General features: G+C 46.6%; 1 protein-coding gene across 1 annotated transcript in view; it reads right to left on the bottom strand.

Annotated features, from left to right (window-relative positions):
* Window positions 1-12,494: 12,494 nt before the first annotated feature.
* Window positions 12,495-27,767, bottom strand: part of LOC116979043 (probable E3 ubiquitin-protein ligase HERC4) — an 84,968-nt gene continuing 69,695 nt past the window's right edge. The window contains exons 16-20 of the mRNA XM_033030494.1: window positions 24,025-24,091; window positions 22,972-23,057; window positions 18,459-18,639; window positions 14,897-14,999; window positions 12,495-13,367 (exon numbers count right to left, since the gene is read on the bottom strand). Coding sequence (XP_032886385.1) covers window positions 13,153-13,367; window positions 14,897-14,999; window positions 18,459-18,639; window positions 22,972-23,057; window positions 24,025-24,091 — 652 coding nt within the window. The 3' untranslated portion in view covers window positions 12,495-13,152. The remainder of the gene's footprint in view (window positions 13,368-14,896; window positions 15,000-18,458; window positions 18,640-22,971; window positions 23,058-24,024; window positions 24,092-27,767) is intronic.

Raw genomic sequence — 27,767 nt, 5'->3', positions numbered from 1 at the left:
AGATAAGGAGACATCAATTTATTAGTTTGATCCATATAATGAGGGTGGGAGCGGAGGGCACGTAATCCCTCATCGTAACTCCTCATAAAATACAGATCAAACTTCAAACTGGTAAGTTCCCGTTTAATCTTACTATTTTACTTCGGAGTCACGTGAGTGACTACGTGAAGATTTCAAAGCTATGTGATTTCAAACCGTGTAACAGTTTCATTTCACTCACTGCCGAAGTTCTTGAGGGAGGAAGTGTTATTGTAATCAACCAATGAGTCTATTTGTAGAAAAACACAATGGTATTTTTTAAACAATAACAACAAAGAATTAAGTTGCTCCCCTGGGCTTAAATTAAATATTTGCAGTTCGTAAATCTTTACTGCAAATAAACCAGGTTTTGCCAACGGCTTATTATAAAATTTCTGAACGGTCTTTTCCCCCCCCCCCACCATCCTGCTGTAGCCAGGATGTGGTCTATAGGCATGTCCATTCTTTCGCCATCGACATGGATGCTGCCCTGGTGGAATAAAATTTGTACATGTTAGTGTTTATCCCAGCAGTTTCTAGCACCTGCTTGAGCCATCTCGCAATGGTTTGGCTCGTCACCCGACCATAAGGTTTTTGTGACTGACCCACAAGGCTTTTCATCTCCCTCGAATATTTTGGTTGTGTCTATGTAGGATAGTAGGTGGGTCATGGCACATAACCGTGGTTCTGGTGGGTAAGCCACGACTGGATTAGGTGTTCCTGGTCTGCTCTGTTTGATCAGTCGCTGGATAACGACAGATCTGGTCTGGAGCTGTGATCATGTTGTCCAGTCGCAATAGGTGTAGTGACTGGACCCTCTGAGCGGATACAAGTGCCATCAACATGAGCGTCTTTAGTGTAGCTTGCTCGAGGCCGAGGGATCTGGCTGGTGGCCATTCCCTGAGATATGTCAGGACCACACTGATATCCCAAATATGGGTATACCTGGGCTTAGGGCTTGATATTGTAAATGCCCTTCATCAGTTTTAAAACCAGTGGATGGGATCCAATCGCCTGTTGTCCTGGTGCTGGTTTGAGATAAGCAGAAAGAGCACTCTGCGCTGTGTTGATGGCACTGTAGCTGATCCCTACATCGTGGTGTAGCTAGGCCAGGAACTCCAGTATGTTGGTGGCTGTTGCGTATGTTGTCCCTGTTTCCTGGCAGTACTTCTCCCTTTTTTTGATGCTGGTTAAGTACTGCCTCTTGGTGGATGTTCGAAGGGATGCCGACATGGTGGTGATGGTTTGTTTGGACAATCCCAGTTCCAGGTAAGGTCTGTTCAAACTTGCAACCCAGGCGTTTAATTTTCTCATGGCATGGGTGTTTAGCTTACCTGGTAGGTAAGTAGCTGATAGCCAAATATGTCTTTTGGCACACCATTGCCAAATCATGTTGACCAATTTGTCGCATGATAATGATTTTATGCCACCCATATGGTTAATATAACCATCACCGTAGTATTTATAAATTTGTAACCAAACATGCAAGTGCTGCATATTAGATACATATGCTTTTAAATGATAAAAGGCGCCCAACATCTCTAGATAGTTAATGCCCAGTGTAAGTAGTAATGATGACTCTAGGTTAGTCCATCTACCACCTGTGCTGGATATGGAGTTAGTCGCTCCCCAGCCTTGAGCACTGGCATCTGTTTGAATAACTAAAGTAGGGTTAGTGATAACAATAGGGCTGAAACTATGCCAAACGTTTTCTGCCCACCACTGTAGCTCTGATATTGCTTCAGTGGGTAATTTCATGACACGATCATAGTGACCTGTATGTTGTTTTATTGCCTGTACCTTTGCTCTTTGTAAATTTTTGATAGTGCAAAGGTCCGAATTGTGTAGCCGGAAATGCTGCTACCATTTCCCCAATTACTCTTGCTACTTGTCGAATAATTGGTCGCTCGTTGACCATTAAATTGTTGCATGATTGTGCTAATTCAACCATTTTTGCCTTTGGCAAGGTACCAGTCATATGGACTGAGTTAATTGTGAAGCCCAGGTAGTCCATGATAGTGGATGGCTTCAACTTAGATTTATCTGGATGGAGGACGAACCCCAGAGTTTCGAGGAGCTGTTTTGTAGCAGATACTGCTGCCACAGCCAATTCCATTGTTTTCCCTACTATCAGAATATCATCCAGATATGCCATGACAATATGTTTTTGTTTTCTTAGTATTGCCATGGCTGGATTCAATATTTTGGTGAATAATCTTGGGGCTGAAGTTAGCCCATTTTGTACCATCCAGATAAATTTTAGGTATCTGCGATGATCCTTGTATATGGGTACTAGATAGTAAGCATCTTTAAGATCAATGCTTGCCATGAAGTGTCCTTTGGAATTCAGTTGTTTGGCAGTAACAAATGTCTCCATTTTGAAATGTATATACTTAACAAATTTGTTTAGTGATGTTAAGTCAATGATGATGCGACAGCCACCATCTTTTTTGGTTTTAGTAAATATATTCGATACAAATTCCAAAGGTTCATGTTTGGTCTTTTCGATGACCCCCTTTGTGATTAGTCTCACCAGTTCAGCTTGTCCCTCACGTCTCTTTGACGGAGGGAGAAATACCCTTTGGGGCCAATGTTGAACTGGCGGCGTTTTTTCTGACATGAATTGTATTTTATATCCACTAATGCTGTTGAGTATATACTTGTCACTCGTGACCATACCCCATGCTTCTTTAAACAAGTGTAATCTCCCCCCTGTTAACAAAGCACCCTTATTCTCTATATGCTGGTAGGAACCAGACCCACCTACTTCCATGGTTATTGGCGATTCTGTTTCTTCATTTTCTTGAAGGTTCCGTGCTGGCGATGTTGGGGGGAGGAGCATTTTCCAGAGGGTCCGCTGCGGGCCCTGATCTAAAAAGATCTTTGGGGATAATGTGCGGACCCCAAGCGTTCACCAGTCCCATATTGCGGACGTCGACTGGTGGATGCCGTGGGGTGCTGCCGCTTGGGTATCGGAGGTCTTGGTTTGCTCGTCCCGGGGCCTGCCCTCATTAGGCCGAAGGTTTTTGATGCTTCCTCCATCTCCTTCAGTTTTTTATTGAGATCTTTCCCAAATAGTAGCGCGTCCGTCTCCGCAGCTGGGGCTTTACACAAGCCAGTAAATTTGGGATTGAGGGCAGGTTTTATGATTTCCCTCCGGAGATTGTTGATCTCAAATTGTGTGGTACACATTAATGCCAGCACATCCTGCTGGCAGGTATCCATCTCCGTGGTCTCCATGGAACAAGCAAAGGCTGTGATGGCCGACGTCAGGAGCCTTAGGATCCGCTGTAGCTTGAGTTCTTGGGTCCGGATGTGTGACCCCCACATGCCCCCAGATTTGGCTGTTGACATTTTTTACTTTGAGGGCCTCACAGTTTTCTGGTGCTGTGTGTTGTTTCAGCACCTCAGCGAGCACCTTTTCCAGTAATGGTTTATTGGATAGATGGTTGATGCTGGCCGCCATTCTTGGTTCCAGCGGTGCTCCAGCCCGTGGGGTTGCTACAAAGCGGTCCATCACACCCAACAGCTCTTCCTGTTCCTGCACCCCTGGCATACTCCCGAATTCGTCCGCCTGCCCCTGTTCCAGACCAGCTCAGCCCTGGTCACCAATGCTAGCCTCCAGTAATGAGGGAGCAGAGGGCAGTGCATGAAACACTGTGGAGGGGGTGCATGACCTCCCTCCGCGAGAGCGCTCTTTCTGCGCATCTCGCTGGAGCTGCTCCAATAGCTGTTGGATGCAGCTCAGGCGGCTGTCTCTCCTCCATTTAGGTGGAGACATGTCCCCGTCCGACGAATCGGACGCCACCGGCCGGATGCCTCTTCGGATGGCTAGACATCCAGCCCGTAGTTCAGGCACTAGCGGGACTGGGCTCGGCGCGGTGATGGGGATAGCGGAGCGCCCGGTAATTGTTTCTACCGCCTTCTTCTGGAGCTTTTGTGCCTTGTAGATGCGAGAGCGCCCCTCAAGCAGCGCGTCTCGCAGGCACCTGCTCCGTGAGCCGCTCCAGCGGCTCAGGCGGCTCTCTCTCCCCTCGTGCGGGTGGAGAGACGTCCCGTCCGTAATCGGGAACACCTGCCGGATGCCTCTTCGGGTGGCTATGCATCCAGCCCACTGCTCAGGTACTAGCGGGCTGGCCTCGGCACGGTGTCGGGGAATAGAGGAACACCGGGTAACGCTCCTACCGCCTGTTGCTGCCCCCCTCCCCAACGGGAAAACGTTCCTCCTTGAACGGGGGGCAGTTTTGTTCCAGAGCCTTTTTCTCTGCCTGTAAAAAACACAAGCAGAAAAAGGCTCACCTGTAAAAGAAACCCGACCTCAGGGTACTCACCTGACAGTCCATTTCATTCTGTAGCGGGAGTGCCTAACTCCCGTTGCAGCCGCTGTTGCACTGCTGGCGTAATGCCGCGCCTGCGCACTGAGCGGGTTCTTCACGTAGTCACTCACGTGACTCCGAAGTAAAATTGGCATGTCGTAAAGGTAATGCTACGGTTGTTATAAGAGATTTCAGCATGCAGGTTGACTGGGAAAATCCGCTTGGTACGGGACCTCTTAGAAAGGGAGTTTGTTGAGTGCCTCCGTGATGGATTCTTAGAGCAGCTTGTACTGGAGCCTACCAGGGAGAAGGCAATTTACGAAGGGGAAATCATGCTTGACTAATCTTCTGGAATTTTTTGAGGATGTAACTAGGAAAATGGACAAGGGAGAGCCAGTGGATGTAGTGTAGCTGGACTTTCAGAAAGCATTTGAATAGGTTCCACATAGGAGATTAGTGGGCAAAATTAGGGCACATGGTATTGGGGGTAAAGTGCTGACATGGATAGAAAATTGGTTGGCAGACAGGAAACAGAGTAGAGATTAACGGGTCCCATTCAGATGCAGTTTCATGCGGATAAATGTGAGGTTTAAACAGGAAGGAAGATTATTATCTAAATGGTGTCAAATTGGGAAAAGGGAAAGTACAATGGGATCTGGGGGTCCTTGTTCATCAGTCAATGAAAGTAAACATGCAGGTACAATGGGCTGTGAAGAAAGCGAATGGCATGTTGGCCTTCATAACAAGAAGAGTTGAGTAAGAAGAGGTCCTTCTGCAGTTGTACAGGGCCCTAGTGAGACCACACTAGGGCCCTGTGTTGTGTGCAGTTTTGGCCTCCAAATTTGAGGAAGGACATTCTTGCTATTGAGGGAGTGCAGCATAGGATCACAAGATTAATTCCTGGGATGGCAGGACTGTCATATGCTGAGAGAATGGAGCGGCTGGGCTTATATACTCTGGAATTTAGAAGGATGAGAGGATATCTTATTGAAACATATAATATTATTAAGGGTTTCGACACGCTAGAAGTGGGAAACATGTTCCCGATGTTGGGGAGTCCAGAACCAGGGGCCACAGTTTGAGAATATGGGGTAAGTCATTTAGAATGGAGATGAGGAAACACTTTTTCACACAGTTGGGAATCAGTAGAATTCTCTGCCTCAGAGGGCTGCAGGGCTGCCAACTCTCGCGCTTTGAGCGTGAGAATCATGCCCTCAAGCAAACTCTCACGCTGATCAGAAATTTCTCACGCTCTGTGGTGGGAAATTCCGTGATCAACGAAAATTTCAAAACTCGGATAAACTGCATGGTCCGCGAGTGTTGGAGAGCCGGGGCTGAAGGAGGGATGGGAGCAAAACCAGCGGCTGGAACAGATGCGGGGAGCCGGGACTGGCGAGTGTTTGCCGGCGGCTCAAGTGATCCCCATTTAATGTTTCTAGATCTAGACCCTGATCAGAAAGCTGCTACTATTGCTAAACATCTGTTGAACTGTCTTAGTAACCATGGGTTTGATGACTCTTATTTGAAACACAACCTTGTAGCATTTGCACATGATGGGGCGAGAGTATTGCTTGGTGTCAAATCTCAAGGAACATTATCCTGATGTGATAATTTGGCATTGTCTTAATCACAGAAGACAACTTGCAGTAGGTGATTTGGTGAGAGAAGTTCATGGAATTAATCATTTTCAATCATTTTTGGACAAATTGTACTCTGTTTACAGTAGATCGCCTTTAAATCAAAGGTTGTGTCTGAATGTGCCTCTCAACTAGAACAACAAATTTGCAAAATAGGCCGTGTTCTGGGCACCAGGTGGGTAGCTAACCCGTTTTAAACAGTTTCAACTGTGTGGCAAAATTATGAAGCACTGTGTCTTCATTTTGAAAAAACAATGAAGGATGAAACAAGATCTGGGAGTAACAGAAAAACCTATGAAGGTCTGTTGACAAGACCCTCTTCAGAACAGTTTCTATTGGATTTAGCTCTAATGTATGACACGTTGCATGAACTTGGTTTACTGTCAGTGTTTACAGAAACGCACTACCATGATTGTTTATGCAGACAAACTGATCCAACCGAGCATAAGATCACTGCCTGGACTGAAAGTGCAACCAGGTACAAAAAGTCTAGAAGCTCAAGAGGCAGTGGAAAAGGGGAAGTTTGGAGAAATTACCTCAACAAGCAACAACAAAACCATCTCCATCAATCAACAGTTTATAACTAGTCTTATAAACAATTTGCAGCACTGTATGTTCACCACAACATCCTTGAAAGGTTCTCATTCTTCTGAACCTCATGGTATGTATAAATCCCTGCTAAATGAATTGTGTGTCCCTAGTAAATGCTGTTGGCCTGCTGAAATACCACCTAATTATGGAGAAGCTGCAATATCATTTCTCTGTAAGCGGTTTAAGCTTTCTTCTTCTTCTGTAATAAATGCCTTCACAGATCAATGTGGAGGATGGTGGACGCCACATCCCCCAAGATATAGGCCCATTACTGAGCTGTTCACAAGTTATTCCTATTAGTACTGCTGAGTGTGAGAGGGGATTCAGTCACATGAACGATAATAACACCAACACGCTCAAGAATTCTCATAAATCATGTATCAGCACTTATGTTTGTTAAACTACACGGTCGGACCTCCTCTGGTTCAGTGGAATCCTGAGCCGTACATCACATCATGGCTGCGGTGCCACAGATCAGCTGAAGACACCAGGACAAGAGTTGCTTCAGACCCACAAACACATATTATCCCCGACCCTTTGTGGAAATTATTGTGAAACTTGGTAAGTAGGTAATTACTTGTAAATTGGTAAAATACATGATTACCGCCTTTTTCTTTACTTGCTTGATAATTATATTTCATGATAATTAGTGAGTACAACCGTGCAATATTTTGTCATATTATTAAATTAAGTATTGCATGTTTTATTGTACTAGTTATACACTGGGATGTAGTGATAGGCTATAACCTTGTTTGACCCTCTCGGGAGACTAGCTTGCCCCCCCCCCCCCTCAAACAGAACCTGAAATGACGCCCCTGTTTGACAGCTCCGGCACCTAAAACATTAGCACTGCAACACTGGTTATAGATTTCTAACAGGGCTCCACTCAGCCTTTAACTTTGCAGAGTCTGTTCAGCCTCTTCAGGACCAGGCTGCTGAGGTGTTGGTCATGTCAGTAGGGGGCCGGGCAGATGGGGGTCTCCTCTCCCCGCTGGGACCTCCGCTGGTCCGCTGCCGCTCCGGCTCCGTTACCCCGGCAGCTGAGGAGAACCTGCGGAAGTTTCTGTGCGGACAGCGCTGCCCCGCTAACTTGCTGTGTCTGCGCTGCACGCTGGGAGCAGGGTGCACAGAACAGCCCAGCGGTGTGAAAGTGTAGGAAGGAACTGCAGACGCTGGCTTACACAGAACACACACACAAAGTGCTGGAGTCACTCAGGGGCTCGGGCAGCATCTCTGGATAAAATGAATAGGTGTAAACACAAGTGCTGCCTCATGTTTGATCCAAACTCCGACCTGTGCAGACCGTACAATCATAGCCCATTGTAGACTCCGACTTACAGAGGTGTACACGATCATGAGAGGAATAGATCAGGTAAATGCACAGAAGTCTCTTGCCCACAGTAGGGGAATCGAGAACCAGAGGACATCGGTTTAAGGTGAGGGTGGAAGATTTAATAGGAACCTGAGGAGTAACTTTTTTTTTACACAGAGAGTGATAGGTGAATGGAAGGAGCTGCCGGAGAAAGTAGTTGAGGCAGGGACTATGGCAACGTTTAAGAAAGGCACATTTAGACAGGAATGTGGATAGGATAGGTTTAGAGGGATAGGGGACAAATGTGGACAGGTATGACCAGTGTAGATGGGGCATGTTGATCAGTGTGGGCAAGTTGGGCTGAAGGGCTTCATTCCTTGCTATTGACTATTCTCTGAGTGAAACAGTTCACCCTTGAGGTCCCTCCCAAATCCCTCCCAGAAAGTCAGAAATATGCAATGAATATGCAAGAAGAGTTCTCTAATTCATGCACCAAATACATCGCTGGAGGTTTAAACGTCCCCAAAATATACAGGTACATGTTTGAGCATGTGTAAACATGTGCAAACATGCACTCACACATGGTCAAACAGAACAAGATGCAAAAAATTACAAAAATTTACTGAGATGAAACTACATGCACATAGGTGATGATGAAGATATTTTGTTGCATGTACCCAGGAACAGTGAAATATTTTGGTTTGCATTCAAAGTGCACAAAGGCGTCGACAAAAAATACTGTTTAAATAATGTTGGACCCTTCTTTGTCTCCCCCACACCGGGCCCCCATTGTTCTCAGTGCCCCCCCGCGCTAGGCCCCTCTTTATCCTTGTACCCAGACAGTCAGTGGTACAGTAAACCCTCGTCATTACGGACTGTTTATAACAGATTTTGGTTATAGTGGACAGACCTACCAACCATCACCACAAGGCCAGGCTGCAGCCGTCACCCCCGGCCCTCACCAGCACTCCAGCCGCGCGCAGCCCACGACCATTGACTCGGCCGATCCTCGCCTCTCACGCGGCCACCAGCAGACATGGTTTCCTGGTCCAGTTCCAGACCAAGAGTCTGTAGAAGGGTCTCGGCCTGAAACGTCACTTACAGTACGATACGATAAGATAGACATTTATTTATCCCAGCATGGAAATTGGTGCCAACAGTCATAAAACACGACATGATACAAGATACATGAAATTAAAGTGATGAGTGGAAAGTCCAGGATTGGGGATGCACTAAGATTGGAGGGGGGGGGGGAGGGGGGGGGGGGGAATCAGTCTACCACATGACAGAAGGGGGAGGAGTTGTACAGTTTGATAGCCACAGGGAAGAAGGATCTCCTGTGGCGTTCTGTGCTGCATCTTGGTGGATCCAGTCTGTTGCTGAAGGTGCTCCTCAGATTGACCAGTGTGTCATGGAGGGGGTGAGCTGTATTGTCCAAGATGCTCCACAGTTTGAGAAGCATCCTCCATTCCAAGACCATCTCCAGAGAATATAACTCCACCCCCTGGATGGAGCCAGGCTTCCTGATTAACTTGTTAATTCTGTTGGCGTCCGCGGCCTTCGTCCTGCTACCCAGGCGCACGACAGCGAAGAAGGTGCTCGCCACTGATTGGTAGAACATCTGCAGCATCTTACAGCAGACGTTGAAAGAGCGGAGCCTCCTCAGGAAGATCCTGACCCGAAATGTCGCCTATCCTTTAAACACCATTAGCGTATCTGCCTCCACCACCTGGTAGCACTCCATGCACTCACCACCCTCTCAACTTAGAAACAAACTTTCATCGCACATCTCCTCTAAACTTTACCCCTCTCAACTTAAAGCTATGCCCTCTAGTCTTTGATATTTTCACCCTGGGAATAAGGTTCTGACTGTCTACCTTCGAGAAGCTTCTTATTAAAGATATGATTCTCGCAAGGGAATTGAATAACTGCACAAGAAAAGGGAACGTTGACAGGGAGGAAAGGTCAGGGAGAGAATTACTTCATTGAGGAACTCTTTCAAGCAGCTGCCTCGGTAGTGTTTAGCACAGACTTGGTGGTGGCTATTTGCTGATTCCATTCTGCATCACTGTGCTGCCTGTGCAGTTTTGTGTTGTTTTGGTCGCCTTACTATAGGAAGGTGCCATTGAGCTGGAAAGAGTGCAGAAATTTACGAAGATGTTGCCAGGATCGGAGGGCTTGAGCTACAGGGGGGAAATTGGGCAGGCTATGACTTTATCCCTTGGAGAGCAGGAGAATGAGGGGTGATCTTATAGAGGTGTATAAAATCATGAGTGGAATTGATAGGGTGAATGCACAGAGAATTTTACCCAGGGTAGGGAAATCAAGAACTAGGTGAGAGGGGAAAGATTTAATGTGGACCTGAGGGGTAACCTTTTCACGAATGGTGATGGGTATATGGAATGCCAGAGCAGGTAATTGAGGCAGATTGTTTTGGTTGCACTACGGACTTTGGTTTTGAAGAAGTATGAACTGGTTATATTACCGATTGTTAATTTATTGTGTTATTGCATTAATGCACGTTAAGACCCAGAAATCGCTTCCTTCCCCGACTGGTAAAGACTTGGCATCATGGCCTAGTGCGTGAACTCAAACCCTCAGGAATGAAGAAGACCCCTGAAAGTGGTGGACACTGCCCGTCCATCGTATCTACTGACCTCCCCACCATCAAAGTGATCTATCGGAAGTTCTGCCTGAAAAAGGCAACCAATATAGTTAAAAACCCACACCACCCTGGCCACGCTCTCATCTTGCTGCTCCCATCAGGAAGAAGGTACAGGAGCCTGAAAACCTCCGGATTCAAGAGCAGTTTCTTCCAATCAACCATCAGTCTCCTGAACAATAGCCTCCGCAACTATGATCTTCTATGGACTTGGTTTTGAATATACTACAGACTGTGGTTTTACACTTTTGTTATCTGGTTAAGTTGTCTGCTCAGTGTTTCTTATAAAGAAGGTACATCAGCGCCTCTACTTCCTGAGAAGATTACGGAGAGTCGGTAAGTCAAGGAGGACTCTCTTGAACTTCTACAGGTGCACAGTACTGTTGGCGTCCGCGGCCTTCGTCCTGCTACCCCAGCGCACGACAGCGACAGCACGGTTGCATCGTGGCCTGGTTCGGCAACTTGAATGCCCAGGAACGGATAAGACTGCAAAAAGTTGTGACCACTGACCAGTCCATCACCGGCTCTGACCTCCCCACCATCGAAGGGATTTATCGAAGTCGCTGCCTCAAAAAGGTGCCCAACATCATTAAAGACCCACACCATCCTGGCCACACACTCATTTCACCATTGCCATTGGGAAGAAGGTACAGGAGCCTGAAAACTGTAACGTCCAGGTTCAGGAGCAGCTCCTTCCCCACAGCCATCAGGCTATTAAACACTACAACAAATCCTCTCTGAACTGCAACAGACTATTATTATTATTGCACTATATTTGTTTATTTATTGAGTATGTGTGCATGTGTTTATATACACACTGAACTTTTTTTCTCCCGTTATGTACTATGTTTACATATTCTGTTGTGCTGCAGCAAGTAAGAATTTCATTGTCCTATCTGGGACACATGACAATAAAACACTCTTGACTCTTTTACTCTAACTGAAATTCATTCCAGAGTTTTTTGACAAAATACAGGTGGTATTGCTATAATGCAATAGATACAATTTGAAGAAACCGCTGAGACTAATTGCAGTTTAACAATAATTCTGTCAATGTAAAAAAGTGTTTTGGGGCTGAGAGTTTTAGACTTGCTGTAACAAGTTATTTTCCCTGCTGGACTTTCAAACCAAAGGCGTTTTCACTAGCTACAAGTTTATTTTTGTACAAACTAAAAATCCTCAAGTCTATGTGTTACATTGTTTAATAGACTTTCATTGCACGTCACTAGAGTGACTGCTTGATAGTTTCAATGATCACCCGCGGTGAAACTGACAGACTGTGTTCTTCAGAGACAATTATGTCTGATTACCACGGGGTGGTTACATGGAAACAGTTTTTACTCCCCCCCCCCCCCCCCCCCCAACCCCAACCACCAAGACAAGTTTTTTTCCTGATTGTCAATTTCCAAAGTCACTTTTTATTAGTTCTCCAGTTCCTGATTGAAATGGCATTATAACCAATTTGCCCGCCTAATAAAAATACTGTTTCTAGTTCATAAATCACGTTGTATCCAATGAGCTTTATGGAAACATGTATTATTGCAGAACTATTTGTCGTTAATTTCTGTCGTTTCATGTGCAATTGTTAAGAATTCCTAACGGACGGGATTGATGAATTCTTAACACATTTTATTACATTGTGGCAACAAGCCCTTCGGCCCAACTTGCCCACACTGACCGACATGTCCCATTTACACTAGTCCCACCTGCTTGCGTTTGGCCCATATCCCTATAAACCTGTCCTATCCTTGTACCTGTCTAATTGCTTTTTAAATGTTGCAATAGTCCTTGCCTCAACTACCTCCTCAGGCAGCTCGTTTCATACAACTACCACCCTTTGTGTAAAAAAGTTACCTCTCAGACTCCTATAAAATCTTTCCCCCTTCACCTTAAACCTCTGTCCTCTGGTTCTCGATTCCCCTACTCTGGGAAAGAGATAGGACAAGTTTGGAAGGATATGGACCAAGCGCAGACAGGTGGGACTAGTGTAGCTGGGACGGTGTGGGCAAGTTGGGCTAATGGGCCAGTTTCCACACTGTATCATTCTATGACTCTAGGACAGGTTTTTTAATGCTTAGCAATTTTCAAAGTTACATTTAAGCAGTTTTCTAGTTCCTGATCGAAATGCTATTATAACCAATAAAAGGTTATAAAAGTAATAAAAGGGATGTTCCCCAATGCAACAGTTGTGTGACATCCAATCTGTGTTAATGGAAACACTTATGATAACAGATCTACCTGTCATTATGAGGAACTCCAGTTGCTGGTTTACAAACAAACAAGACACAAAATGCTGGAGTACCTCAGGATCCTTCCCGACCCGAACGAAAACAACACCCACCCATGTTGCCACGGATGCTGCCTGACCCTCTGAGTTACTCCAGCACGTTGTGTGGTGCTTTGCACTGGTGGCTGGGAAATTGACATTGTGTTCAGCGCAGACATGGTGGGCCGAATGGCCTGGTGCCTCCTCATCTCTGCCTGGGTCTTGCTGAGACTGTCTTCTCACTGTACCTTGCTACACGTGATAATAAAGAAACCACTGAACCATTGGGCACGTGCAACATGATTTCCACTCGCTCAGAGACGCTCAGGAGCAGCAGATGATTTCAGCCACTAGGCAATCCCGAACCCCCGACTGCATCCAATCGCTCGGAGGAACCGCTCCCTCAGGATCTCCGCACTGCTGTACCGGGGCAGATCCAGCATTTGGTAGCAGGTGTGAGCAGTCGGGAAGTACAAATCCGGATCAGGTCTGAAATCCTCCCGAATGACGATCCTGAACTTGCCCATGCCTCCAATGGGAACCTTGTCACAACCTGTGAGGAAGGCTGGGAGCAGTGACAAAACAGAAATCAACAACTCAATATGTCAGCAATTGCAAGCTTCGTAATAAACATTTTGGGCGGCAGTGGCACAGCAGTAGAGTTGCTGCCTTCTGCCCCTGTCCCACTTAGGAAACCTGAACGGAAACCTCTGGAGACTTTGCGCCCCACCCAAGGTTTCCGTGCGGTTCCCAAAGGTTTTTGTCAGTCTCCCTACCTGCTTCCACTACCCGCAACCTCCGGCAACCTCCGGGAACTGCACGGAAACCTTGGGTGGGGCGCAAAGTCTCCAGAGGTTTCCATTCAGGTTTCCAAACTTCGCACAGCCAGCACCTGAGGTCAGGGTGGAACCCGGGTCTGTGCGGCTGTGAGGCAGTGGCTCTATCTGCTGTGCCACTGTACCGCTCCTCTTACACTATTCACTATTACAGAGAAACAGAGCAAAATACCCATGTGCTCTATGCTACTGTTGGTGAACATAGAACATTACAGCACAGGAACAGGACCTTTGGCACACAATTCTGAACCAAACATGTTGCCTTGTTAAAATGCATTCCTCTGCCTACATGTTATCCATATCCCTCCATCCCCAGCATATCTATAAGTCTATCTAAAAGCCTCTTGAATGCTACTATTGTATCTGCCTCCACCCCCCCTGCAACGTGTTCCAGGAATCTACGACTGTGTAAAAAATCTGTCCTGTATATCTCCTTTAAACTTTGCCTCTCCCACCTTAAGGCCATGTTGTGTAGAATTTGATTTTTCCATCCTGGGCTAAAAGGTTCTGACTGACTACCCTATCTATGCCTCTCCTAATAATATATACCTCATATGGTGTTCCCTCAACCTCCCACTTGCCAAAGAAAACTAAGAAATCCAAGTTTGTCCAACCTCTCCTTGTGGCTAATACCCTCTAAACCAAGCATCATTATGGTAAACCTATTCTGCACCTTCTCTGAAGCCTCCACATCTTTCCTCTAGCGGAAGCAGAATTCAATCATGCCATTCAATCATGGCTGATCTATCTTTCCCTCTCAACCCCATTCTCCTGTTTTTTTCCTGCATTAATAAAGGTGTCAAATGTTATGGGGAGAATAGGGTTGAGAGGGAAAGATAGATTAGCCATGACTGAATGGCAGAGTAGACTCGATCTTTCGATAATTCTGCTCCCATGACTTATGAATTTAGGAACTTATGAAACCAGCCTGTGGGAGTATGGGACTGTGGACGGGTGAGCATGTGACCAACTTCCATCACCGAATGAGTTGGACAGTAAATCCCCTTTATAAACTTTAACTTATTCTATAACTTACCTCTTTGCTTCCCACCCCCAACCACTAGAGGATGGATGTGGAGACTTTGGATACGATGCAGAAGAGGTTTACCCCATCCACTTGCCTTCTCCCCTTAACCCCTGATGGTGGTCACCCCTCATCCTTCTAAATCCCAGCAAGTACAGGCCCAGAGCCGCCAAACGGTCTTCGTACGCTTCACCAAAACCCGACTGAACGAGTGAAACCAGCTGGATGACTCACCCAGGAAATGCTTCTTCTCCTCCTGGGTTAGCTCATGAAACATCTGCCAGAACTGGACAATGGCTTCATCCATTCTTGTGTAGCCCGACCCGTAACTGGCGTTCTGTCAGAGAGGGCAGAGAAACACTTCATAAGTTTATAGGTTACTAGACTAAGTGGGACCCGTTGGGTCCCAGCATCATACGGGAGGGCTGGTCACCAATGCAATATTCCACCTCTCCACCAATTCCAATATTGCCAGTGGAGGGGTGGGGGCTTTCTGTTGCGCTAGTATGGGTGTTGCAGGCCGAAGGTACTGGTTTCCAGAGGGCTAGTATAGACATTGTGGGCCGAATGGATTCTTGGGCTGGCAGCCAACTGTTGCAACGATTTAAAAAGCCAAGCCAAGGCAAACAATTTGGCTGCAGCCACCCGACAACCAAAATTCATTTTGTGAACACAACCTTGTTAAAAAGGCGAGGCAAACAATTGGGCAGCAGCCACCCGACAACCAAAATTCATTTTGTGAACACAAACTCGTTAAAAAGGCGAGGCAAACATAGAAGCATACATAGAAACATAGAAAATAGGTGCAGGTGTAGGCCATTCGGCCCTTTGAGCCTGCACCGCCATTCAATATGATCATGGCTGATCATCCAACTCAGTATCCTGTACCTGCCCTCTCTCCATACCCCCTGATCCCCTAAGCCACAAGGGCCACATCTAACTCCCTCTTAAACATAGCCAATGAACTGGCCTCAACTACATTTTGTTGCAGAGAATTCCAGAGATTCACCACTCTCTGTGTAAAAAATGTTTTTCTCATCTCAGTCCTAAAAGATTTCCCCTTTATCCTTAAACTGTGACCCTTTGTTCTGGACTTCCCCAACATCGGGAACAATCTTCCTGCATCTAGCCTGTCCAATCCCTTAAGAATTTTGTATGTTTCTATAAGATCCCCTCTCAATCTTCTAAATTCTAGCGAGTACAAGCCAAGTCTATCCAGTCTTTCTTCATATGAAAGTCCTGACATCCCAGGAATCAGTCTGGTGAACCTTCTCTGCGCTCCCTCTATGGCAAGAATGTCCTTCCTCAGATTAGGAGACCAAAACTGTACGCAATACTCCAGGTGTTGTCTCACCAAGACCCTGTACAACTGTAGTAGAACCTCCCTGCTCCGAAACTCAAAACCTCTTGCTATGAACGCCAACATACCATTCGCCTTCTTCACTGCCTGCTGCACCTGCATGCCCACATTCAATGACTAGTGTTCCATGACACCCAGGTCTCGTTGCATCTCCCCTTTTCCTAAACAATTGGGCAGCAGCCACCCGTCAAACAAAATTCATTTTGTGAACACAAACTTGTTAAAAAGGCGAGGCAAACAATTGGGCAGCAGCCACCTGACAACCAAAATTCATTCTGTGAACACAAACTTGTTAAAAAGGCGAGGCAAGCAATTGGGCTGCAGCCACCCGACAACCAAAATTCATTTTGTGAACACAAACTCGTTAAAAAGAAGCGGCAAACAATTGGGCAGCAGCCACCTTACAGTGTAATTCACAGCTCAGAGAGCCGTGACCCTCTCGCTTCCTGGATCTGGCAGAGACTGAGTGAGGGACTACACTTCCGGGTTTTGTAGTCCTGCCCCCTTGCCGCCAGCGGGGGCAGCAGAGAGAATGGGAAATTTTTAAAAAACATTAATATCTCTCTGATTTTTCATCGATGGGAAAAATCCTCCGGTCCCGGAAGGCGGAGGGGTGCTCTAAGCGAGGTACCCAAAAATGACGGCCGTAGGTGGTGGCGTTCTCTCGGTAATCACACCACAGCGAGCCAAAAGCGGTCAAGATCAGACTTTTAGTAATAAAGATAGATAGGAGCAGAATTAGGCCATTCGGCCCATCAAGTCTACTCCACCATTCAATCATGGCGGATCTATCATTCCCTCTCAAACCCCTATTCTCCTGCCTTCTCCCCATAACCCCTGACAGCAGTACTAATCAAGAATCTATCAATCCACAATAAAAAATACCCAATGACTTGGCTTCCACAGCCGTCTGTGACATAAATTCCAGATTCATCACCCTCTGGCGACAGAAATGTCTCCTCATCTCCTTTCTAAAGGTACCTCCTTTTATTCTGAAGCTATGGCCTCTGGTCCTGGACTCTCCCACTAGTGGAAACATCCTCTCCACATCCACTCTGTCCAAGCCTTTCACTATTCGGTAAGTTTCAATGAGGTCACCCCTCATCCTTCAAGTAACAGTGTGAGGGCAGGAAATCCCACCCCACCCACGGGTCCTGTGAGCTTGGGGACATGAGGAACTGCAGATACTGGAGTCTTGAGAAAAGCACAAAGTGCTGAAATAAATCAGCGGGTCGGGCAGCATCTGTGGAGGGAAATGGACGGGCGACATTTTGGGTCGGGACCCTTCTTCAGACTGTAGATCCAATGTGCTGGCTGTCGGGATTTTATCAGGATAGAACATTGCACAGTACAGCCCTGCAGGCCACAATGTCCATGTCAAACATGATGCCAAGACTAACTTCTATCTGCCTGCACATAATCCATATCCCTCCATTCGCTGCATACCCATGTGCCTATCTAAAAGTCTTTTAAACACCACTATTACATAGGCCTCCACCACCACCCCCGGCAGTGAGTTCCAGGCATCCACCACGCTTAGTCATACAGTCAGGATCGAACCTTGGACTCTGGGGCTTTAAGGCAGCAACTCTACCTCTGCGCCACTGTGCCGCAGCACTTCTGACAACTTGCCTTTTTGATAATGTTGCTTTGAAATAATCTGAGATTCCAGCTAGATCTTAGAGGCATCTGAAACCAGAGTGGTTACATTTAAGGTAAGGTGCAATGAAACTGAAGCTGATTGTGAGACAGAGTTGTGGGCAGAGCAGAACCATCATCGCACAGGGGGGCCGCCGAGAGTGAGAGGGCTGTCGAGATTGAGGAGGGACGCCAAGTGCTACCTGGTGAGGGGGGGGGGGGGGGGGGGGGGGCGAGTATGAAGTGTGACCCGACGGATGGTCACCAAGAGTGATGGGGGAAGGGGGGACCCAGCTGGAGACCTCCTGCAGCCATGTGCGTCGGCAGGCAGAAGATAGCTGTTTGGTGAACCTTTGTAACTTTGTCGGTGCCTGAAACGTGGTGACACCTGTGTACTGCCTAGAAACATAGAGAAACATAGAAAATAGGTGCAGGAGTAGGCCATTCAGCACTTCGAGCCAGCACCACCATTCAATATGATCATGGCTGATCATCCAGTATCAGTACCCCGTTCCTACTTTCTCCCCATATCCCTTGATTGTTAGCCCTTAGAGCTAAATCTATCTCTCTCTTAAAAATATCCAGTGAATTGGGGTCCACTGCCTTCCGTGGCAGAGAATTCCAGATTCACAACACTCTGGGAGAAAAAGTTTTTCCTCATCTCATAACTAAATGGCCTACACCTTAATCGTAAGGGGTAAGGTCTGCTGTATGATTTTACAGGGTTGCGTGCAAAACAAAGCATTTCACAGTGCCTCGGAACATGTGACAATAAAGTATCATCAATGAATCGCTTACCTCCTCCAGCTGAGGCCAGTCGTACAGCATGTTTCCTTGGAGAAGAGCCATCAATTCGTCAGGAAGGAACAAATCTACAACTGGCAAAGGAACATATCGAAACCCTTCAGAGAAAGCTTGGAAATGTTTCTCCACCGATGTGTTAAATATGTAGTCCACATATTTGTCAACGAATAACTTCCTGAGAGAGAAAAATCCATGAGAGAGATTATTAAACTGAAGTTGTATCGGTTGGTATTGGTGTTGGTTTCCTATTGATAAACACAAAATGTTGAAGTAACTCAGCGGGTCAGGCAGCACCTCTGGAGAAAAGGAATAGGTGACATTTCAGGTTGAGACCTTTCTTGAGACTGGACAATTACTATTGCTATTGTCTAGATTATTTTAGTTTTATATAGTTTATTGTCACATGTACTGAGGTACAGTGAAAAGCTTTTTTGTTTTGTGCTATCCAGTCAGCGGAAAGATCATATATGATTACAATCAAGCCATCCACAGTGTACAGATACAGGATAGAGGGAATAATATTTAGTGCAAGATAAAGTCCAGTAAAGTTTGATTGAAAATAGTCTGTATGTCTCCAATGAGGTAGATGGTAGGTCAGGACTACTCTCTAGTTGGTGATAGGATGGTTCAGTTGCCTGATAACAGCTGGGATGAAACTGACCCTAAATCCGGAGGTGTGTGTTTTCACACTTCTGTACCTCGTATATTTGAGATACAGGGAAAGACATTGCTTATATTCTATTTAGTCAAATCATACAACATCCCTGTACAATGAAGCCATGCACACGTACTACAAGTAGAACAAGGAGAAAGATATCAGAGTGCAGAATATATCGTTACAGGTTTATAGCATTACAGTTACAGAGAAAAGTGCAATGTCCGCAATGAGGTAGGTTGGACAATTGGGCTAGCTGTGGAAGGACTGAAGTAGTCTGATAACTGTATGTGTAGGAAGGAACTGCAGATGCTGGTTTAAACTGAAGATAGACACAAAAAGCTGGAGTGACTCAGCAGGACAGGCAGCATCTCTGGAGAGAAGGAATGGGTGACGTTTCAGGTTTGAAGAGGGTCAAGGGTGTTTTATCGTCATGTGTCCCAGATAGAACAAGGACATTCTTACTTACTGCAGCACAACAGAATATGTACACATAGTACACTGTAAACAATATGATAAACGAGAGAAAAAAAGTTCAGTATATATACACATACCCACAAGTACACACACACACACACATATAAATATATACACACACACACACACACAAATATACATACACACACATACTCAAAAAACAAACAATAGTAGTTCAATAATAATAACTATAATAGTCTATTGAACTTCAGAGCTTATTTGAGGTTGTAGTGTTTAATAGCCCGATGGCTGTAGGGAAGAAGCTGTTCCTGAACCTGGATGTTAGAGTTTTCAGGCTCCTGTACCTTCTTCCCGATGGCAGTGGTGAAATGAGTGCGTGGCCAGGATTGTGTGGGTCCGTGATGATGTTGGCTGCCTTTTTGAGGCAGCAACTTCGATAAATCCCTTCGATGGTGGGGAAGTCGGAGCCAGTGATAGACTGGGCAGTGTTCACAACTTTTTGCAGTGTCTCGACTCGAAATGACACCCATTCCTTTTATCCAGAGATGCTGCCTGAGTTACTCTAGCTTTTTGTGTCTGTCTGATAACAGTAGTCTGATTGTTGTGGGGAGTGCAGAATTAGGGGCCATAAATGTGAGATAGTGATCTACAAATCAGTAGTGAATTCAGGTGAAACCTTCTCCACCCTTCAAATCCATATTGATGGAACGGTTTGAAGGAATGTGGGTCAGATGCTGGCAAGTGGGATTAGTTTGGTTAATCACCTTTGTTAGCATAGACCAGTTGGGCTGAAAGGCCTGTTTCCACGCTACGTAGTTATATGACTCTCAACGATTTTATGATAACACTACTGCCATCAATAAATTGGATTCCAGCGCATTCCTACAATCAACTCTTCTGGATTATCCCAGTTTCCAGGAACTAAATGTGTGGTCATTTTTTTTCGCATTACTTCTTTGGCTATCGGGCCTATAAGGGCAAGATAATAGTCATAGAAGCATACAGCTGGGAAACAAGCCCTTCGGCCAACATGTTGACCAAGCTGCCCCATCTAAGGAAGCATATTGCCATATTACTCTAAACCTTTCCTATCCATGTACCTGTCCAAGTGTCTATCAAATCTATATTACTAAAACTCTGATCTTGACCGCTTTTGGCCCACTGTGCTGCGATTTCCGACAGAACGCCACCACCTACAGCCGTCATTTTGGCCACCTCGCTCAGAGCCCCCCTCCGCCTTACGGGTGCGGATGACTTTTCCCATCGATGACAAATCAGAGAGATATTAATGTTTTTCAAAAATTCACCATTCTCTCTGCGGCCCCTGCTGGAGGGAGGGGGAGGGACTATAAAACCAGGAAGTGGTGTGCCTCACTCAGTCTCTGCAAGGGATGAAACCAAGGGTCACGTCTCTCTGAGCTCTGAATAACACTGAACAAATGAAAACTGAACACTGAAAATGAAAATATGGTTTGTTTGAAGTAAAAAGGAACTGCCTGCAAATGGTTGTTTGGGTGCTTTGGCTTGAAGTTGAAAGGCACTACTTACTGCAAATGGTGGCTTGGGTGCATTGGCTTGAAGTTGAAAGGCACTACTTACTGCAAATCGTGGCTTGGGAGCTTTGGTTTGAAATTGAAAGGCACTACTTACTGCAAATGGTGGCGTGGGAGCTTTGGTTTGAAGTTGAAAGGCACTACTTATTGCAAATGGTGGTTTGGGAGCTTTGGTTTGAAGTTGAAAGACACTACTTACTGCAAATGGTGGCTTGGGAGCTTTGGCTTGAAGTTGAAAAGCACTACTTACTGCAAATGGTGGCTTGGGTGCTTTGGCTTGAAGTTAAAAGGCACTACTTACTGCAAATGGTGGCTTGGGAGCTTTGGCTTGAAGTTGAAAGGCACTACTTACTGCAAATGGTGGCTTGGGTGCTTTGGCGTGAAGTTGAAAGGTACTACTTACTGCAAATGGCGGCTTGGGTGCTTTGGCTTGAAGTTAAAAGGCACTACTGCAAATGCACTGATTTCCTGTTTGCATTGTATATTGATTTTAGATAAAACGCTACCACTTATGGCTGTGATTTTTGGCCATCTTACTCAGTTCCCCTCCGCTGAGCAGGTGCAGAAAATTCTTCCCATCAATTAAAAATAAAAGTGTTATTAGTGTTTAAAAAATGTTGAGAATCTCTCTCCTGTCAATCACGCCATGAAAGCCACACCTTTTCCGGTGGGAGGGGGAGGGGTTATAAAACCTGGAAGTGTGGGTGTGGCTCAGTCTCTGCATGATGGGGGAGGGAGAGGTCACGACTGTCTGAGCTGTGAATCAACTGAACACACTGAATGTCTACTGAACTGTAAGTTTGGTGTTTTGTGTGGTTTTATGGTGGTTTTACCCTGCATGAAATGGTATGAAGCTGCATTTGAATTTAGTGGCCTTGCACCCTGCTTGAAGTGGAATGAAACTGCACTTGAATTTGGCGGCCTTGCATCCTGCTTGAAGTGGTATGAAACTGCACTTGAATTCGGTGGCCTTGCACCCTGCTTGAAGTGGTTGGAAACTGCACTTGAATTTGGTGGCCTTGCACCCTGCTTGAAATGGTAGGAAACTGCACTTGAATTTGGTGGCCTTGCACCCTGCTCATAGTGGTAAGAAAATGCACTTGAATTTGGTGGCCTTGCACCCTGCTTGAAATGGAATTTTGGATACAGCCAGCTCCTGCTCAAGACACCAATGATGGGGCAATAGCCTGATGTTAATTGAGGGATAATCATTGCACAGGATACCGTAGTTAGTGCCCTAAAGAGCCTAGATGGTGGGTATATGGAACAAACCGCCAGAGAAGGTAGTTGAGGCAGGTACTACGACAACATTTAAAAGACCTTTGGATGGTACATGGACAGGAAATGGTTTGGAAAGATATGGGCCAAAAGCAAGCAAATGGGTCCAGCTAAGGAGGCAACTTGATCAGCATGAACGTATTGAGCTGAAAGGCTTGTTTCCATGCTGTATGACTCTATACCATAGCAAATTGAGAAATTACCTACGGGGCATAAAGCATGGAACTATAGATGCTGGAATTTTGTGTAGAACACAGAGCTTAGGGCGGCACGGTGGCACAGCGGTCGAGTTGCTGCCTGACAGCGCCAGAGACCCGGGTGTGATCTTGACTACGGGTGCTGTCCGAACGGAGTTTATACATTCTCCCCATGAACCGTGTGGGTTTTCTCCAGGTGCTCCAGTTTTCTCCCAGCAAAGACATACAGGTCTGTAGGTTAATTGGCTTCAGTAAATTGTCCCTGGTGAGTAGGATAGAACTAATGTGTGGGTGATTGATAGTCGGCACGGACTCAGTGGGCCGAAGGGCCTGTTTCCACGTTGTATCTCTCTAAAGTCTAAAGTCTAAAGTCTGAAAAAACTGACCTGTTGTGGCTTTGCACTGGAATGTTTTTCCCATTAGGAATGAGTTCATGTCTGGTTATTGATCCATCAGCCATGTCTGCCCCAATCTAAAAGATAAATTCAACATGAGACAGGAGAAGATGCCAACAGATTATTTTTAATGCACATTTTTGGAAATGACAGCAAGCAACTTAATTACTCAGATAGTTACTAAGTTTGTATGAAAACGCATCATATTCCTTGCAGAGCCATTAGTTCAGTGGGTGTGGGTTTGGCTTGGTTAACTAGATAAAATTAAAAATTGGAGAAACAAGGAACTGCAGCTGCTGGTTTACAAAAAAAGACACAAAGTAGGTCAGGTAGCATCTCTGGAGAACACGAATAGGTGAAGTTTCAGTTGGGATGGATAATGGTATTTGGTGCTGAGGTCTATGGGAAGGGTATGTCCTGGATTGTAGAGTGCCCTTCAGTCACTTCCATGTCTCCTCTAGTGCAGAATGACACTCCCACTATGATATCTATGAAGACTGAATGAAGGCACATGAAACTGCAGATAATAGTTTACCAAAATAAAACCCAACAAAGTGCTGGAGTAACTCAGCGGGTCAGTAATGGATAGGTAATGTTTTGGGTCGAGACTCTTCTTCAGACTGCTGGAGATGGGAGAAAAAGCTGGAAAAGAGGTAGGGATGGGACAAAGCCTGGCAAGTGATAGGTGGATACAGGTGATGGGGGGGAGAGAGTGATTGGCAGATGAGTGGACCAAGGCTGGAGATGAAAAGGAGACAAAAAATTGTCAGATAAGGAAAGAAGAGGAGGAGTGAAATGAAGAGCCAGAGGGAGCGATATTGAAGGAAGGGGACTGGGGAATGAAGTGAAAATGGGGTGGGATGGTGGGAGATATGAGTTTGTGCACCAGGGTGGGGGACAGTGGGGGTGGGGGAAAAGGGAATGGGCGCTACCTAAAATGGGAGAATTTACTGAGCTGGGGCTAGGGTATCGGGACCTGAGCTCCAGTCAGAGCAGAGGGACAAAGATCAGAACAAGCTTAAGAGAAAGGCAACCGTGACTTACTGTGAAATCCATGCAGAATATCTCCTCCAAGTCATCACCCTCATAATTGAGAAGTTCCTGAAGATTTCTGCAGGAAGAAGGAAAGCAAATCAATGACCAACTGCTGTGGGAAACATGATTGAAGCAAACTCGAGTTTGCAAGCGGCTGATGCCTCATTGGCTCTGGCTTTCTTGCTCCACCACTGACTGCGTTAACAATCTGGGGCACCAAACTAGCAACATCAGTAGAGTTGCTGCCTTACAACTTCAGACATCCGGGTTCGATCCTGACTACGGGTGCTGGCTGTACAGAGTTTGTACGTTCTCCCTGTGACTGAGTGGCTTTTCTCTGGGTGCTCTAGTTTCTTCCCCCATTCCAAAGACATGCGGGTTTGTAGGTGAATTGTCTTCTGTAAACTGTCCTTCGTGTGTGGAATAGACCTGGTGCAGGTGTGTTCAATGGTCAGCAATGACTCGGTGGAACTGTGGGCCGGTTTGCACGCTGTATCTCTAAATTAAACTGAACTCAACTTTGACCAGGATCGTGTAGAGCTATCACTGTTCTTGTAATCCATGAAACTTTCAGATTTAAAAACAAGGGTTTATTGAAGTCCGAACCCGCTGCACAATTTCCTGCCTCTCAGAATCCTGGAACGCTGCCTCATGGAACATTTAATCCCAGATCAATTCTGATTTCAATGTAGTCCATGATGAATCTGGTCAACAAACCCATTAAAAAACATAAGTAGCTAGTGATATTAACTTCACGACTAATTTCCATTTTGCACTCAAATTCACTTGGACCATCTCCGTTTCTTGATCCTACCGTCTCCATCACAGGAAATAGACTATCGACTGACATCTATTATAAACCTACTGACTCCCACAGCTATCTAGACTACACTTCGTTCCACCCTGCTTCCTGCAAAGACTCTATCCCCTACTCCCAATTCCTCCATCTGCGCCCAAGATGAGGTGTTCAAGTTACATTTATTGTCACATGCACCAACTGGTACAGTGAGATTTGAGTTACCATACAGCCATACGGATAAAAAAGAACACAATACACGATAGAGTTTAACATAAACATCCCCACACAGCGGAATCAACGTTTCCACTGTTAGGGAAGGCAGCAAAGTTCATTCATCTTCCAAACTAGGACATCAGAGATTTCCTCATTTTTTAGGGAACGGGGAATCCACTCTTCCAACTGGTGAAGTGGACCCTTTAATAATATTCAAGGAACTGCGCTGGTCAGAAGGCACAGCAACGACTGTTCTTCCTGAGGACATTAAAAAAGACTGGTCTGCCCCAACAGCTGCTGACAACCTTCTATCGCTGCACCATAGAGAGCATATTAACGTATGGCATCTCTGTGTGGTATCTCAGCTGCACGGAGGCGGAGAGGAGAGCTCTTCAGCGCGTCGTCCACAGAGCGCAGAAGATTATTGGGACACAGCTACCAGCCTTGGAGGGCATCTACCACACACGGTGCCTCAGGAAGGCCGTCAGCATCCATAAAGACTCTTCACACCCTTGTAATGGACTGTTCGAACTACTTCCCTCCGGCAGACGTTACAAGGCCTTCTACGCCCGAACCTCCAGACTCAGGAACAGCTTCATTCCCAGAGCTATAGCGGCTCTGAACCGGCCCTGCTGAGTGCCCCCCATCCCCCCTGGACTGTCTCCCTCGGATGGTCATGCCACACAGACACATCTGCACTTTAGTCTGTTGAACTGTTTTGACTATTGTACTGTTGTAATGTTCTTTTTACAATCCATGTTCTCGGGGTATCTAAATCTAAATTTTACTTCGGAGTCACGTGAGTGACTACGTGAAGAACCCGCTTACGACGCATTCGAACTCGTCATTGCTGGAGGAAGGATGTTCCTCCCAAACGGCAGGGGTTGAACCTGTAACAGTAAGGTGAGGGAACGTCGTTTCTTTTACTTACCTTTTTTCTTTCTACAGAAGGCTGATGAGAACTGGCTGGGGAGAGTCTGCAGAACTGCAGGCAGCCAGCAACGGCCGGGGCACTGCTATCTCCCTTAAAACGGGAGCCGGAGCCGACTTCAGCTCCAGGAGCACGCCGACAGCGGTGGAGCATGTCTGGAGCAGTCATTTCCGACGACTCGGACTACAGCCCCACGGACCTATACATGGGTCCGAGGCGCTGGAAGGAGCGAGAAAGCTGGCGGGGGAGAACCTGCAAAATTGCGGGCAGCCGGCAGCAGCAGCAGCAAACGGCACGCTGATCTCCCGTAATGGGAACAGCTGTGCCCGATTTCGCTCCCACGCCGGCCCCGGCCGGTCGGGAGAGGAGCAGCCGCGAGCGACCAGTGCCCGTGTGCATGGGGGTCGGTTTGAGCGGCTGGAGGAGATGGCAAGCAGCCGCGAGCGACCAGTGCCCGTGTGCATGGGGGTCGGTTTGAGCGGCTGGAGGAGATGGCAAGCAGCCGCGAGCGACCAGTGCCCGTGAGCACCGGGGTCGGCTGTAGCGGCTGCAGCATGACCAGCAGCCGTGAGCGGCCGGTGCCCGTGAGCACCGGGGTCGGTTGTAGCGGCTGCAGCATGCAGGATAAAGAGCAGCCGGGAGCGGCCAGTGCCCGAGAGCATTGGAGCCGGTTGGACCGGCTGCAGGAGCAGTACCCCTTGTGGGGCTGCAGAGTGGAAATACTCCAAAGTGGCAAAGCCACAGTGGGCAACTAATAAGCCCCACAGCAGTACTCCTTGTGGGGCGGCACAGAGTTTCTCACTCATCAGAGGGGAACACCGAGATTCAATCCTGGGCTGGCTGCAGGAGCTGGAACAGGAGCAGCTTCAGGAGCAGCCGTGACGGCCATTGCCCGTGAGCATTGGAGCCGGATGGAGTGGCTGCAGGAACTGCAGCAAGAGCAGCCTCAGGAGTAACGGCTTCAGGAGCAACCGCGATGGCCAGTGATCATGTGCACTGGAGCCGGTTGGGTGCCCGAGAGCATCGGGACCAGCTGGAGCGGCTGTTGGAGCATGTAAGTGGCAGCTCCATGAGATGGAGACTAGTCACAGAGGGGCAGCTAGTAAGTCCTACAGCAGTACCTCTTGTAGGGCTGCACAGTGTTCTCCCTCATCAGAGGGGAGTATAGGGGGTCAAGTTTGGGCTCCAACAGAGGCAGGAACTCCCTGGAGGCAGGAACGGTCCCAGTGGATTGGAAAATGGCCAATGTAACACCTATATTTAAAAAAGGAAGTAAACAGAAGGCGGGTAACTATAGACCGGTTAGTCTAACATCGGTGGTGGGTAAAATGTTAGAGACAATTATTAAAGAAACACTAACGGGGCACTTGGATAAACATGACTTCATCGGACAGAACCAGCATGGTTTTGTGAAGGGGAAGTCCTGTTTAACGAATCTGCTCGAATTCTTTGAGGAAGTAACAACCCGGGTGGATAAAGGGGAACCGGTGGATGTGGTATACTTGGACTTCCAAAAGGCTTTTGACAAGGTGCCACATAAGAGACTATTGCTAAAAATAAAAAATTATGGGATTGGGGGTAATATATTAGCATGGGTAGAGGATTGGCTAACAAATAGGAAGCAGAGAGTGGGGATAAATGGTTCATACTCGGGATGGCAACCGGTAACTAGCGGGGTTCCGCAAGGGTCGGTGCTGGGACCCCAGTTGTTCACAATTTATATAAATGATTTGGAGGAGGGAACCAAGTGTAATATATCAAAATTTGCGGACGATACAAAAATGGGAGGAAAAGTAGGGGATGAGGAGG

The sequence above is a fragment of the Amblyraja radiata genome, chromosome 1 (assembly GCF_010909765.2).
Source record: "Amblyraja radiata isolate CabotCenter1 chromosome 1, sAmbRad1.1.pri, whole genome shotgun sequence".
Taxonomy (NCBI): Eukaryota; Metazoa; Chordata; class Chondrichthyes; order Rajiformes; family Rajidae; genus Amblyraja; species Amblyraja radiata.
Note: the sequence above shows the minus strand (reverse complement) of the source record. Positions and strands in the feature narration are given on the sequence as shown.